At 38.7% G+C, this 16,975-nt stretch overlaps 1 protein-coding gene across 7 annotated transcripts in view; it reads right to left on the minus strand.

Moving 5' to 3' along the window:
- CEPT1 (choline/ethanolamine phosphotransferase 1) overlaps positions 1-16,975 on the minus strand; it is a 30,844-nt gene that overhangs the window by 13,671 nt on the left and 198 nt on the right. The window contains exons 1-5 of one of the 7 annotated variants that reach the window (XM_078393322.1): positions 16,511-16,783; positions 12,781-13,181; positions 4,848-4,995; positions 3,079-3,220; positions 1,391-1,475 (exon numbers count right to left, since the gene is read on the minus strand). In XM_078393322.1, coding sequence (XP_078249448.1) covers positions 1,391-1,475; positions 3,079-3,220; positions 4,848-4,995; positions 12,781-13,181; positions 16,511-16,559 — 825 coding nt within the window. In that variant the 5' untranslated portion in view covers positions 16,560-16,783. Of the gene's footprint in view, positions 1-1,390; positions 1,476-3,078; positions 3,221-4,847; positions 4,996-12,780; positions 13,186-16,510; positions 16,784-16,975 lie in introns of those variants that run through there. The other 6 variants (XM_078393323.1, XM_078393324.1, XM_020782523.3 and 3 more) reach the window with 6 other exon arrangements.

Genomic DNA, 16,975 nt, shown 5'->3' on the forward strand with positions numbered 1-16,975 from the left:
GAGAGAGCTGCCATTTGAGCTTCTCCCCTAAAGAAACAGGCCTTACACATTACATGAGGAACTCGCAAACTGCAGTCCCCATGAGCAGCTGATGGGATGCTCAAAGTTTTCTGTTAGGAAACATAGTCTAAGAACAGAGATTTTGCACCAGAAGCCATTCATGTCCACAGGTTCTACCATTTTCATCCCACAAGTGCCACTCTACATTGTTTACAAGAGGGAAAGCACACTGAAGCTTTCAGAAGGTGGCAAGACTGAGAGATAGAACTGAAGTGTCAATGAATGATAACCGTAATAAAAAGGTTAAGAGAAGACTATCACCACTGTTCGTATTCTCTCCACTGTTAATTGCTGTAGAGGAGATAACAGGGAAACTTCCCATTAACTGCAACTATACTGTGGCTCCAACCACCAAATACTGAGTACTGTACGTATACCTGTATCCTCTCATTGATATTATGATACAGCTCCACTGTAGCTGTAGCAAACACAACTGCTGCACAGTTGGAGCATATTTCAACCTCCTATATGTTAAGCAGGGAATGGATACGAATTCTATCTCTAGTCTAATTGGACTCAGAAGCAATAGTAATGGGAAAAGATGCACGGAAAGAACAGCAAAGTTATGCAAGACCTTAAGAAAATAAGAAGACCCACATTAATTTCTACTAATATAATTACATTTGAATCACAAAGCATCACCAACAGTATCTTAAAGAAAAGACAAACTTGTATAGGACTCCACATTCAAGAGAAAGGTAAATATCCATCTAAAAGCTTAAATCTTATTTTCCTAATATTTAGGGACAGGCTAACTGGATCGCTTGCTAGGAAATTACAACACTGTTAACACAAATTCTTAGGAAGGAGCCGTACAGGATCTTTCCTAAGCTTGAGAGCAAGACATTCTAATGACTAAGAATATTGTTCTAACATTGATATATTCTCAGATAACTAATTATCTAAACAATTCTTTTTCCTGGTGGAAAGGTTTCTAGCAAAAAAAAAAAGAAGGAACTATTCCAAATACGGTTCCAACAAAATTAATCCAGACCTTATGCAAAGAGTTGCTCCCACCACTCTGGCATTCTTCTCTTCAAACAGGTGAAGTCAGTTCTGCATGTTTTACAATAGCCAATAGGGAAGAAAATACCAGAGTTTCAAGAAAAAGTATTTATTCTTTCAGAGCAGAGGTGAGCTTTACAGTCTTGAGTTCTTTTTTCCCCTTTTAGGTATTATGGATTGAATGTCATTGAAACATGTTTTGAAAAATATCATTAGGAAAATAATTGTCTTTTTTTTTTCAGTTACAGCGTGCATGACAAAGAGGCGCTGTCTCTAGAAAATCCATGCCATTGTTCATTGGGTGACACTAATTCATATTTGTTACCGTGCCGTTCCAGAACCCGGGTCCCAGGGTTCCTGTGAGAAGATGAATTATGCTAATACAGAGTTCAGACTCTGTAACATCAAATCTATGTGTGAGGAAAAGAAACATTTAAAAAAACAACACTTCAGATTTTTTCAGTGAGACAGTTCCAGGAGTAGAGTGTTTTACTCACAGTTAAGCTTATGGTCCATGATTCAATGGTATACCTTGATATCCACTGTCAGTGGACTAGGAATTTTCCTCCCTTCTCTCTGCAGCCTTCTGTGTCAAAAATCTATTCCAAGAGGCTTTCTTAGCCCACAAGAGCACATTTTAATGGTATGCCAGGGGATGCAGGAGGAAGGGGGATCAACTCATGCTCAGGTACTACACTGGATCATGGCCATGAACTTATTATTAAAGGAAAAATTCCTTATAAAATTACAATTTCAATCACTGAGAGGAACAAAGAGCAATAGTAATGGAAGCAATTCATATCCCACTGAAGTCAAAGGCTAAGTTCCCATTAAATTCAATGGTTCTGGATTCTAACCAATATCATTAAAAAGTTGAAAATACCCTAAAGGCAAGACATAATTCATGTATGGTTAGCAAACAAATCTCACACAAATTTTCAGATGAAGATTTAAATTTTCAACACCTATATTAAACCAACTTCATGCAAACAGCATACATAAAATCTATAGCAGTAGTTCTGAAACTGTTACATATATTGCTAAGAACAGACACATCAGGAAAGACCAGAAGCCATAATTGTGCTCAGTTATGTCAAATGAGTGAAATGATATAGAATTTAGAATTCTACTTAAAGTATGCAGTAACAACAACAAAAGTTCCTTTATCATTTTATGAATGAATTCACAGAGTAAAATACTGTTAAGACTCTGTTGCTCCAGTTACAATGAACTGTGAAATGGTATGTTATATTTTTAATTCCAGTATGTTTACAATACTATTGTCTTACTTTACTACTACTTGATAAGACATTTTTATAGTTACGCAGCCTGAACAGGTGTCTAGTTTACTTAAGGCTTACACCCAACAAAAGCTGCAAACAGAAAGTTTTATCCACACCTGATTTTTTATTCAGCTATAATCTTACCATTTCATAGACCATTCAGACCCTAAGAAAATTTTATATTCAAGTAATACATGTTAATATGAAGCCATCATTATGCTCAGGTCTTGTAAAACATTTACATTCTTACAGTTAATGTGATGTTTTAAAAACCTGATTGTTCTCTTTATACCCTTCATTTTAGCGCTCTAAAATGCTTTTCTTTACTCTTTTGTACTATTTTTTGTAGCAAGGAAGCATTCCATCTAGTGTCAAATTTAGGACATTTTTTCAGTTACTTTGGCTGTATAGTTTGACTGCTTTGCCTCAAGAATCAAGGCACATTGGTCAATTAACCTTAATATAGTATGCAATTTCTCTGATCATTGCATATTTTAATCACTCTATTGTATGCGATTTAAAAAATCACCTAATAATTTTAAACTTGATTACTCACTCCGAGGAAAATATGTTCAGCTATATTACCATGGTCTGAATAAGAGCTATAATATGGCTTCAACATCCACTGAATAGGAGAGTTTACAAATATATAAACACATACTTACTGACTTAGGGACACAACAATACTAGATATGAAAATACTAATTTCACCCTTAGGTGGTTTACTTACATTCCAAAGCGCAATGTTCCAGAGACATAGGTCTGCCAGTGTGCACAGTAAAACATGAACGTCCCAGCAAAACAACAGAAGAACATCCAGTCAGGATTTGTCCCCAGTTGCACAGCAATACACGTTCCCAAAACAACAAAGACTGAAGAAAAAATTAAACTAAAATGAGCATAGCCTTCTGGTTTTGAAAACTAAAGCATACGCAATAGATGTTTCAACAATTAATCACTACAGATATTCAGCAGACTACAATATGTAATTGGTTTATTTACTGCTAGGTATTCTTGATGTATGGTGGTGATTTAAGTTGTTAATATTTCAAGATCTGTGAGAGCTACAAAATGTATGCAAAATACATAATGGCTGAAATCCTGTTTCACACCATACACCTGCAGAAGATATAATGGGCAGCGGGTAGCTTTTTTTTTTAAGCTTCCTTCTTCTGTCCCATGGCTTTTTTAAACTGCAGATTAATCCCTTTCATTGTTTGAAACCCATGGGATGGAAGCAGGAAGTCTTTAATTACTGAAAATCTTGGCTGTTCTTAGTTCTATCAGAATTCATACTGTTACATATTTCACAGACTAATACTAACTTTACATTGAACTGGAACCACTAAATGCTAAGTGTGTAACCCTAAACACACTCGTCTGGAAGAAAGTCTCATGGAATTCAATGTGGCTTATATCCAAGTAAATATGCCTTTAAACTGCACTCTTGGTACCACTTCATAATTAAGATGTAATGTGACCCTAGCATTTCTTGAAACCATGATACCACTACCTCAGGTCCAGCCCTAATAGGTTGATAAACATAAAAATATGAGAGGAAGAATGGGAGGTCCAGTTGTAAAACATAAAGCACACTTTCAAATTTCAGATAGATTCTGTTCTAAACAATTCTATTATTAAACTTTTTTTAGAATTTTTAATGAAAAATATTCTTGAAACAGCAGAGCACAGTGGGATGGAGCCACACCAAGCCATGCACTAATTTTTTAAAGACCACAGGAATATTCATTGTGATAAAAAGAAATATATAACTTTAGAAATAGCTTACGGAAGCAAGGTCAGTGATGACAGCCACTCTAACCTGACCACTGACAAACAGGCACTGTAATGTAATGGGCAACTGGTGTTTTTTTTTCCAAACAGTCTGAATACTTGTTGGATGCCTCTGGCAACAAATGTTAACTATAACTGTACTGCCTGTTCTAGCAATTTACTGGCTGTGAACATAAGAGGCAGAGTCTACGAGAAGGGCGTAACCAAGAGCACAATGAGATGGAAAAATGACTGAGTATATGTCCCACAGGAAATGGCAAGCATGTGAACTGTGATATGTTTGCAACCAAACACAAGCCTCTATTACAACAGCTACAGTAGTATTCTCAGTAAGGCAAACACTTATAGCCTTTTGGATAGTTCTGGCACTTTTGAAAAAACAATGAAATTCAAAAGGCACAGTTTTGGCTTGGAACTACCGATTCTCTGCTCAAAGACTGTTGGAAAGGAATGGATAAAAATTATTAAGCGTCCCAACAATTATTTCAGGTATGTGCTATAAAAACACTTAATGTAGGACAATTAGACAAAATTATGTACTGATAAGCATACTAACAAAACCTTGAGATGTAGCAAAAGGACTATTTAGCCAGAATGCATTATTAAAATTTTGCTAGAGCACATCTTTTTCAATGTAGTATATTCTCAGTCTCATGCAAAATATAAATGACTTTATAGACCACTAGCAATAATATAACACAATACCTGTGGACAGGGAATCACAGCCATGGTCAAAAAGTTCTCCCAAAGGGCTACTACTGTTTGTTCTTCTTGCTTGTTTCCCATCTATAGCATCCAAAGACTGGTATATGAAAAGGCCACAAGCACATGCAATATATGCCCAAGTAGGTGCCTAAGAGAGAAGTAGGCAAACAGCAGTGAAGTGTAAATAAAGATGCATGGAGTCTAAAATCAAACACGTCTCTCACATGCTCCATATTTAGTTCTATTTGTAATTGTGTACAAAAATTTGTAAGCAATTTTCTCACTTTATTAATGTTTAGGTCTTGAGTGACATGCATATGCATAAAGGAAATGATCGCAAATTGATAATAATTGTGTGCTGTCAAGTCAATTGAGACTTATAGTGACCCCTTTCAGGGTTCTCTAGACTGAAAGCATTCAAAAATTGTGTACTATTCCCTCCTTCTGGGACTGTCCAGTTTGCCCACATTACATTTAAAACAGAAGAGTCTGTAGAAGCTTTGAAATTTAGTGAATTGTTAGTTATTGTTGTTGTTTAGTCGTTAAGTCATGTCCAACTCTTCATGACCCCATGGACCAGAGCACGCCTCCTGGAGTTTGGTCAAATTCATGCTGGTAGCTTCAATGACCCTGTCCATCCATCTTGTCCTCTGTCGTTCCCTTCTCCTATTGCCCTCACACTTTCCCAACATCAACGTCTTTTCCAGGAAGTCTTTTCTTCTCACGAGATGGCCAAAATATTGGAACCTCAGCTTCAGGATCTGTCCTTCCAGTGAGCACTCAGGGTTGATTTCCTTCAGGATAGATACATTTGATCTTCTTGCAGTCCAGGGGACTCTCAAGTGTGTCCTCCAGCACCACAATTCAAAAGCATCAATTCTTTGGCAGTCAGCCTTCTTTGTGGTCCAGCTCTCATTTCCATATACGTATTGCTACTGGAAAAACTGTATGTTTGGCAAGGTGATGTCTCTGCTTTTTAAGATGCTGTCTACGTTTGTCATCACTTTCCTCCCAAGAATCAGGCTTCTTTTAATTTCTTGGCTGCTGTCACCATCTGCAGTGATCATGGAGCCCAAGAAGGTAAAATCTGTCACTGACTCCATATCTTTCCCTTCTATTTGCCAGAAGGCGATGGGACCACTGGCCATGATCTTAGGTTTTTTTATGTTGAGCTTCAGACCAATTTTTGCAGATGTGGTATCATCTGCATATCTGAGGTTGTTGATATTTCTTCCGGCAATCTTAATTCCGGTTTAGGATTCATCTAGTCCTGCCATACGCATGATGTATTCTGTTTGTAAGTTAAATAGGCAGGGAGACAATATAGACCCTTGTTGTACTCCTTTCCTAATTTTGAACCAATTAGTTCTTCCATATCCAGTTCTAACTGTTGCTTCCTGTCCCACATATAGATTTCTCAGAGAAGAGATAAGATGGTCAGGCACTCCCATTTCTTTAAGAACTTGCCATAGTTTGCTGTGGTCCACAAAATCAGAGGCTTTTGCGTAGCCAATGAAGCAGAAGTAGATGTTTTTCTGGAACTCTATTTCTCCGTAATCCAGCACAAGTTAGCAATTTGGTCTCGAGTTCCTCTGCCCCTTCGAAATCCAGCTTGTACTTCTGGGAGTTCTTGGTCCACATACTGCTGAAGTCTTCCTTGTAGGATTTTGAGCATAACCTTGCTAGCATGTGAAATGAGTGCAATTGTACGGTAGTTGGAGCATTCTTTGGTACTGCTCTTCTTTGGGATTGGGATGTAGACTGATCTTTTCCAATCTTCTGGCCACTGCTGAGTTTTCCAAACTTGCTGGCATATTGAGTGTAGCACCTTAACAGCATCATCTTTTCAGATTTTAAACAGTTCCACTGGAATGCCATCACCTCCACTGGCCTTGTTGTTAGCCATGCTTTCTAAGGCCCACTTGACTTCACTCTCCAGGATGTCTGGCTCAAGGTCAGCAACCACACTATCTGGGTTGTCCGGGACATCCAGATCTTTCTGGTATAATTCCTCTGTGTATTCTTGCCACCTCTTCTTGATGTCTTCTGCTTCTGTGAGGTACCTACCATTTTTGTCCTTTATCATGTCCATTTTGGTATGAAATGTTCCCTTAACATCTCCAAGTTTCTTGAAGAGATCTCCAATTTTTCCCTTTCTATTATTTTCCTCTATATCTATGCACTGTTCATTTAAGAAGGCCCTCTTGTCTCTCCTTCCTATTCTTTGGAAGTCAGCATTCAATTTTCTGTATATTTCCCTATCTCCCATTTTGTCTGCCTTCTCTTCTCTGCTATTTGTAAGGCCTCGTTGGACAGCCACTTTGCTTTCTTGCATTTTCTTTTCTTTGGGATGGTTTTTGTTGCTGCCTCCTGTACAATGTTACGAGCCTCCATCCATAGTACTTCAGGCACTCTGTCCACCAAATCTAGTTCCTTAAATCTGTTCTTCACTTCCACTGTGTATTCATTAGGGATTTGGTTTAGAAGATGATACCTGACTAGCCCAGTGGTTTTTCCTACTTTCTTCAGGTTAAGCTTGGGTTTTGCTATAAGAAGCTGATGATCAGAGCCACAAACAGCTCCAGGTTTTTGCTAACTGTATAGAGCTTCTCCATCTTTGGCTGCAGAGAACATAATCAATCTATTGTCAGTATTGCCTATCTGGTGATGTCCATGTGTAGAGTCGCTCTTGTGTTATTGGAAAAGAGTGTTTGTGATGACCAGCTTGTTCTCTTGACAAAACTCTATTAGCCTTTGCCCTTCTTCGCTTTCAACTCCAAGGCCAGACTTGCCTGTTGCTCCTTTTATCTCTGTACTCCCTACTTTAGCATTCCAATCCCCTATAATGAGTAGAACATCTTTCTTTGGTATCTGTTCTAGAAGGTGTTGTAAGTCTTCACTGAACTGGTCTATTTCAGCTTCTTCAGCATCGGTGGTTGGTGCATATACTTGGATTACTGTGATGTTGAAAGGTCTGCCTTGAATTCGTATTGAAATAATTCTATCATTTTTGAGATTGTATCCCAGTAAAGCTTTTCCCACTCTTTTGTTAACTATGAGGGCTACTCCATTTCTTCTATGGGATTCTTGCCCACAATAGTAGATACAGCAATCGTCTGAATTGGATTCACCCATTCCCACCCATCTTCTGTCCAATCACAGGACACATTACATCATCTTCTCCACCTGGGTGTCACCTCTTCTCCAGACATTGCATCATCCTCTTCTCTGTCACAGTGACTCAGCAGTCACACATCTGTTCATTATGGCAGTTCATTAATGTCACATCTAATCCAGGTTCAGGCCTACAAAATTACAATATCCTGACACATTTTAGTTCACTGACGCCCAGGATGTCAATGTTTATTCTTGCCATCTCCTGTTTGACCAGATCCAGCTTACCAAGGTTCATATGACCAAGTAGGGCATAACCTATAACATAAAATATGCCCTACTTGGTTCCATAAACACCATGTAAAGGATGCACAGCAAAGAGACGTAATGGTTTTCTCCCTGTTTCTTCAATGTTACTATTAATACCTTTAGGGTAACCAGATACAGTAATTAAAATTTTTTCTTTCTGCTTCTGGCATACCATCTTTCGCGTGATACAAATATTTTCTTTTTTGCAGGTGCCAAAATGGCATAAGAAAGCCCGACTAACAGAGCAGTATGTAGAACCCTATCCGTTCTACCCTGTCTTTTATTTGTATGGTCATTTGCTTTGTAAATGTATAGACTAATTTCACTAAGATGGAGAAGGAATTTAAATCAGAAGCCAGTGACAAAGGGGTCTACAAAATAACAATTTGAAAAATCAGCATACGAGAATAAAACATATCAATGTTGTATCTTCTCTGCCTACATGAAGACCAAAGCCGTAGTATACAAATAATACTTTTAAATGTAAGTGCATAAATACGTATCTTTTCTGAGGGAAGTAGACATTCTTTCTCTGAAACTCTCTAACTTTTCCATGGATTTACCAGATCTAAAGAAACTGTACGTGTGGCAAAAGACAGCGTGATTTGCATTTGAAAAAAGAGATGCTAAAACCTGCAATTAATCAAAGAGGAAGTTTAAAGAACTGAACTCTTGCTTTGGGTACTGTTTATCCTTTCAGGTACAGAGAAGATGAATTCAGTTTTGCATTGTGGCTATGTGCTGTCAAGTCTGAATCAACTTATAGGGAACCGTAATAAGACTTTCAATGTGAGTGAGTTATTTAAGGAGTGGTTTAACCAGTTCCACTCCCCTAGTAATAAACATTCCCATTTACCCCTGTATGTAACTCTTCAGTGATAATTCTTTCTAAAATACAGTACCATCTCCTCTGAAAACTAGAATTTCAGAGTCTCTACCCAGTTTATCTCCTCCTGGTCTATACAAATCTCTTCTAAAATATAACATACTGTACTTCCTTTTTTGCATACAAACAATTCCATGAGATTATTTGGGTATATAGACAGTTGTTCAAAGAACTGAAGCAGCATTTTAACTGCCACCCAATATATTTTACCTTGCACTACTTATGCTTGCTGTTCATATGGGTTTTTGCCAAGTACTGTTACATACCTATACTTATTTGGAATACTTTAAATTGCTTATTGTAAAATAGCCTTCTGCATGTTATTTACAAAATGAATCTTTTATGTCTGAAATGAGCATGTATCAAGAAAGACATTTAGACTAAATAAAGAAATCTAGTCCTTTCCTGAGCAATTGTGGGTTTCCCAGGAATATATTAAATATGTAGGACAAGTAACATAGGAAATGAAATTTTCTATGTTAAGTGCAACTTACTACACTAAGCAACAATATTTCAACCTTCTATTTCATCTTAACGTTCTTCTCAGTTGTCTTTCAAGTGTCTAATATAAATAACTTCCCTGATCTAAATTATACATGAAATAAAAATATCACCATTGATAAATGCTAGCAAAGTGTAACTTCAGTAATGAGTGAAAATACACAACAGGCTCTTGTTATGCCCTCAGCATTTTAGTCTTCTTTCAGTTGCACATCCAGTACTTCTGGTCCTGAAAATCTTCTGAACATGTTGTTGTAGCCCAAAGTTATCAGGAAATCTAAGTGCCCAATAAGTGTAATTGAAATGTATTAATTAATGAAAGTACAGAGCACTACTGTCCATTACAGAATCCCCTTTCATACTTCTTTCTACTATTATGTTTTAAACTATTGGACAAAGGGGTAGACATCAAATATAAAAGGAGAACAGAAGATTGGAACTGTCAACAGGTGTTAAAAACAAAATTCAAAGTGCTGAGGAATCAAGTTGACAGCAGTAAAGTGAAGGAGTAATCAATAAAATAAAGAGTTTAAAAGTATGATACAGGGAACAACAGGCTGGATGGCAGCATGACTAAGACTTCACTGATTATTCATGTTAAAATTAAAACAAGTTAACTATGTGACGTGTTAGTATAAGAGTCAATAAAATGTTTACTTTGTAAATGAAAACATTCCTTCCAAGATGTATGCTAATAGTTTTGTTACTACAAGGGACAGCTTCAGTCCAAATGAACAAATAATTTCAAGAAGTTACAGAATCTTCTATGGGCTGGCATCTGTCAGGAAAGTTAAAGGTGCATGTAAGGAGATGAAGCAGATACTGTACATTTAGGATGTTTCCAGATGAAGGGCTCTGGAAGATTGGAAGGCAATGTATAGTTATTATTTTCCTCTCTTTAACATATTTACTTCTGATGAGAAATGAAGACAGAAGAAGCAATATGAAAACAGAGGGTTACAAAGGAAAGATAAAATAGTTTGGACCCCTAGTAAAATTCCATGAACAATGCAAGGAAAATACAAGCTTCCACTGGAAACACTCTTAATAGTGTCTCCAACTACTAAGGTTCTATTTTTAAATGCTATCTTGGCTAAAAACAATGGAGTAGGGATTAGTAATAATCCCGCTTTCACATCTACGTTTGCAGTAAAAAACTCCACTCAGGAGCATTAAATACTACACAGGTAAAAGCAGCAGAACAGGTATCTCAACATGAACAAGTTTCAGTAGAAGTGTGTTATGTTAGGGCTTCTAATGTGCAAGATCTCATAGCAGCATAGAGATAAATGGAGCCAAAAGCTTTGCTTGAAGAAGATGGATCTCTTGCAATGCTATTCTGACAGTTTTCTCTTTTCCCCAGTATTTCAGAGCTGCTTTTCATCTGTATAGAGAACAATTTAATTTTTATTATTTTCCACATGCATGCAGGACTTCCTCTTTGCCGATAATGTAGCCATTGTTGCCCACTCTGCTGAAGACCTCCAACAAGTCATGAATCATTTCAACAAGGCCTGCCAAGACTTTGGACTAACAATCAGCCTGAAGAAAACACAAGTCATGGGCCAGGGTGTGGACTCCCCGCCCTCTATTACCATCTCCATGCAAGAATTGGAGGTTGTTCATGACTTTGGGTACCTTGGCTCAAGGATCTCTGACACTCTCTTCATAGATGTCGAGCTGGATAAACGCATTGGCAAAGCAGCTACCATGTTCTCTAGACTCACAAAGAAAGTATGGCTCAATAGGAAGCTGACAGCATATACCAAGATCCAGGTCTCTAGAGCCTGTGTCCTGAGCACACTCCTGTACTGTAGTGAGTCCTGGACCCTTTGTGTACAGCAGGAGAGGAAGCTGAACACCTTCCATATGCGTTGCCTCCGGCGCATTTTTGGTATCACCTCGCAGGACAAAGTTCCAAATAGAGTAGTCCTAGAACGAGCTGGAATTTTTAGCATGTATACATTACTGAAACAGCGAAATCTACATTGGCTTGGGCATGTCGTGAGAATAGCTGATGGTTGGTCTCCAAAAGAGCTCCTATATGGAGAATTAGTGCAGGGAAATCACCCCAGAGGGAGACCACAGCTGTGATACAAGGATATCTGCAAGAGGGATCTGGAGGCCTTAGGAATGGACTTCAACAGATGGGAAACCTTGACATCTGAGTGTTCAGCCTGGAGGCAGGTGGTGCATCATGGCCTCTCCCAATTTGAAGAGACCCCTGTCCAGCAGGCCAAGGCAAAGAGGCAGTCATGAAAGCAGCAAAATCAGGGAGCTGGACAGGGGACAGATTGTATTTGTCTTCAGTGTGGAAGGGATTGTCACTCTCGAATTGGCCTTCTCAGCCACACTAGACGCTGTTCCAAATCCTCCATACAGAGCATGTTGCCATAGTCTCTCGAGACTGAAGAATCCCTAAACTAAAATTTTCCACATGCTACCTTTTTGACAATTGCCTCCTCTCCAGTATTTTACAGTCGCATTTCTCAGCATGGAGAATAGTTTAGCTTTTATTGTCTTTGCATATAAAAAAATTATACCTTCAAATTTCAGATGACAAAAGTAGGTTAGCATTTGTTCTAAGTAAAGAATGTTTGATATTCTAAGATGCCTTCCATTTTTTTTATGCATTTGCCCTTCTTACAAGTTTCAAGAGCTCTGAAGTAAAAATCCCTTTTTACTTTCTAGAAGCAGCAGCTGTGTTAGTCTTCTGCTAGCATTATCAGACAAAAACAAGTGAAATATAGATGAAATGTTGTGGCACCTTGAAGACTAACTGCTATGTTTTAATATGAGCTTTAAAGTCCACTTCTGCAGACATAAAAATGGGATTAGATGACAAATATTTATACATGGCCACAAACCTTATTTTCTGTAATCCATCAAGTCAGCAAGTATTTATTGCACTAGTGATGTTGTAAAAACATTAATGAAATCAAATATGCTATATCATCTTTTGAAAGGGGTATTTTGTAACAATATAACTTGGAGGTATGCTACAAAAATTTCCAAAAATTCAGATGTCATAAATAAATCTCCATATGTATAGTTATAAAACTGAGCCATTTATTAGGAATACAATTATTTCTCCAAATCGAGAGTCAAAGATCTTTAGCTTACCTGCTCTGTAGCTGTTGGACAGTAATACACTAATATTACTGTTGTACAGATGTTTATTATCAGTCCAACTATTGTAATCAGATTGGGAGCAATCCAAGCTGGTACTCTTCTAACCAGCCATTCCCAATAACCTTGCATGAGAGGCTCAAGCAGTGACCGTCCAGCACTTTGATACTTGTGTTCTTCTAAACGTTTTAGCTGGTGCTTTGACAAGGGAGGTGTAGGCAACTGAATCAACTTGTTTAAAGAACATCCTGCAGAAGGAATATGACCATATCGCACAGGGGACTCCAACTGTATTTCCCCACATCGTTTCTTCAGAGATCGATTCCCACTCATGGATTTGTCAGTCTTGGAAGTTTGTATCTGACAGATTTTAACTGTTGTCATAAGATCCTGGTCTATCTGGAACATGAAGTATTTAGGTTAATGTAAGAGGCAGAAAGCTGCTTAATAATCAAAAGGGTGATATTTGGAAGCCTAAGCTACTTGTAAAAAAAATCAAACTATGTTCAGATAACAGACAGAAAGATTTACAGGGATCATCTACTGTTAAGCAGGTAACCATGAGCTATAGCTGCAACTACTGCAATTCCCGTTTTTAAATAAATGGATCAAAATAACAAACTAATTTCTAATACAACTGGAAATATGTGCCACAAAAATTCTCTATCTACTTCAATAAAAGGTTATTAGTAATTTCTGGTAATTGACAGTTAAGGGAGTCACACACATGCACATGTGTGTTGTGGGAACACTGAACATTTGCCAAACACTTTTTAATGGTCCATTTAAGAACTAAAACATTGAAGAAGGATGCATTATATATGTTTAAATTATTTAATAAATGGATGGAGAATGTTTGCATACGTTTATGAATACTGGGCCATTTATATAACAGTACTTCATGGATGTAAAAAATCCTTAGTGCTACAACTTTCACCAATGATTTATTTATTTTTATTTATTTAAAATATTTTACTCTGCCTTTCTCATAAGAAAGGACCCAAGGTGGCTTACATCATTAAAACACAACATTAAAATTAACAACAGTGACTTATTCAATTGTGAAATGAAGTAATAATATTATATTGGGTGTTAAGTAAAGGATAACGAAAACAGATTTAGAAGCAACAAAATGCAAACCATATCATTTTAAAACCTCTCCTAGACAGCCAGTCATGAAGGAAAAGCTTGCAAGAAGAGAAACGTCTTCATTTGTTTGCGGAAGAACAGCAAAGATGAGGCCAGCCTGGCTTCCCATAGTAGGAAATTCCAGAATCTAGGATCAGTGGCCATCTCTTGCATCACCACTAAGCACCCCTTTGAGGGTGGTGGGACATAATCCAGAGTGCCTGTGGGCAAATATTGAAATGGCACTGAGACGCCTTTACTGTAAAGGCATACAGTACAGTCTTTACTGTGCACCTTTACTGTAAAGGTGTACAGTAAAGAAGGCAATCCAGTGAAAATTATCTTTCTACCGTGTTTCCCGAAAAGAAGACAGGGTCTTATATTAATTTTTGCTCCAAAAAACACATTAGGGCTTATTTTCAGGGGATGTTTTATTTTTTTCATGTACAACAATCTACATTTATTCAATTATTGTACCGTCATGTCATCTTCTGGTTGCTGCACAATGGTGGAGGGCAGGGTTTCACTTAACTGGGACATATATTTGGGGTGTGGCTTTTAATACGAGCATGCTGAAAAATCATACTAGGGCTTATTTTCAGGTTAGGTCTTATTTTCAGGGAAACAAGGTACCTTCCTTCAGTAGGAACCTTTACCAGTTCTTTGTCTCTAGCATGAATGGAAGGAGCCTTCCTGTCTATAGAAGAGCAAGCCTGGGTCAAACTTAGTTTTTTAAACTATCAAGTTGCCTATCTTACTGGCATAAAGCTTAAATATGTATGACTCTACTTGTTCACATTTAATACTTACTGTATAACCTAAAATGGTCCTTACTCCACAGGGCAAGATACTTTTCTCTCTCTTATGTTTTGGGAGCTTTATTAATGTAGTAGTAGTTAGAATAAGATCCATGCTATATTTACATCAGTGTTATGAGATACACCAAATAGGGGATGCCTCCCCCCAAAAGTCATGGGGGATAAAACTAGCATTTGGTAGTACAGTATTTATGTAGATTATATACTACCTTTTGAAACAGAGGGAGCAAGGTTCTGGGAATAGCAGCAGAAAAGAACTAAGTATCTAGGAAGCCACTGGTGGGTAACAGGTTGCCAGGCTAGGAAGGTCTTTGGTAAAGTTCACCAGGGCTCTTCTTGCCCACTGCATTCATACAAAGAGATAGATATCTTACAGAATCCCACAGCCTCCTTGACCACTACCATATTCGCTATGGGATTCTTGAAGTTGTAGTTTTAAAAAGGAGCTTTTCCCATCTCTATTCTCCTTTCAGTTGTATTTTAAAGATATACTGTACAGTACTCTTAAATTGAGCCTCTATTTGGAAAAACTACACCACTGCCCACACAGTGAATGAAGACATTTGTAACTTGCAGACCATGTCTGAGGCCGGTTCGACTACTCGCCTTAAGCCCAACAGTGATTCATCTAATTCATCTGCCAGGAACAACAGATGAAGAAAAAAAATCTATTCTATAGCCTTGTTATGTTACCCTGTTGTTTATTTTGGCTCTGAAGAGAAACAGCTCAGCAACAATTTGTTGTTAGTTTGGCTACTAGATTTGGCTTCTAATAGTGAGAGAGAAATGGATATACAGTATTCAGAGATAATAATATCCAATGCAAGACACAAAAAATACAAGACAGTGGAATAACTTTAATGGACAGCTTCTCTTTGATCAGGGATATTTTAAAATGCCAGTCTCACCATTAGTGTTAGTACAAACAAAAATACTTAATAAGTTTACTATGAGAAGTCATTTAATATAAGAAATGATTAAAGACAGAAAGGAAGATCTACGATTCGCTAAAACAGTAGAAAACAGTAGATAAACAGAAAGAATTTTGCTTCAGCCTGTAGGATACTACAAAACAAATACAGTAATTCAGTTATTACTATTTTGAAACATATTCTGTTTTTGTCGAACTTCCCAACTTAAAAATTTAGTACTTTTTATTAACTCCCAGAGAGCTTTTGCATCAGAAAAGTTTAATAAAAACTTACAAGACCCTGACTAATTAATTATCTCTGGTGAAATGAGTACTGTAATTCCAAGGCACTAAATAAAAACAGTGAAAGCTGAAATTCAAAAAGCTAGCACAATACTAAGGCATAGTCCAAAGTCAGCTGCTTTAGCAGTCTTGACACTCCAGCAGAGGAAGCCGTATGCAGAAAACCCTCCATAGAGGAGCACTGAGAAAAATCCTGAGCTTGTTTTTATCAGCCGAACCAAAGGAAAAAAAGGGTAGCAAACAGCAAAAGGGCAATAACCCAATGGTACAACATCTACTTTGCGAACAGGCAGCTCTCTGTCCAGGGATCTGCTTCCTTACAAAGAGGGCACTGCAAAATGACAATAGAAATAATGACAATACTACACGACATGCTAGGTCGAATGCGTAGTTAAAGGAACGGGAGTTGTAATGCAATGACAGAGATCTGTGCCGAATCCTGACCGACGGCCCTCAGTCGGAGGAGGCAGGGCTGGCCTCTAGACGCCCCACTGCTCTGATTCCGCGCAAAGCAGGCAGTTCTGCAGCGAGCATCCCAAACCCATCCGATCACAAGCATCCCTACCCGAGTCTAGGACACCTCTCTCTGCCACAAACTCCGGCTTGTGGTGCATCTGCCGGGCAGGGGAGTCGCGAGGGAGGGTTGATTCGCCTCCCCCCCCCCGGCGCTCCACGATCGCCCGCTCCGATTACATCGCCCCAAGGGCTGCCTGCTTGCTCGCTCGCTCGCTCGCCCGCCCGCCTGACCGACAGGACGCTAACTGCGACAGCCTTGTGCCTGGCGGCCCCCAGAGCCGCGGTCAATCCCCCCACAGAGAGGGGGGGAAACCAAGGGCAAGGACACCCCCCGAGATCCGCGCCGCGCAAGCCAATCCCGCTCTCCTGCGCAGGAGCCGTGCAGGCTCAACCCGAGCGGGAGGGGAGAGACCCCCTATCCCCCGCCCTGCCAAGGAGCCCAGCGACGGAGGAGCCAAAGCCTCCCTCCAGGCAGTCCCAGAGGGGGGCTCGGCGCCCATCAGGACTCCAGCCG

Source organism: Pogona vitticeps, chromosome 4 (assembly GCF_051106095.1).
Source record: "Pogona vitticeps strain Pit_001003342236 chromosome 4, PviZW2.1, whole genome shotgun sequence".
Classification (NCBI taxonomy): domain Eukaryota; kingdom Metazoa; phylum Chordata; class Lepidosauria; order Squamata; family Agamidae; genus Pogona; species Pogona vitticeps.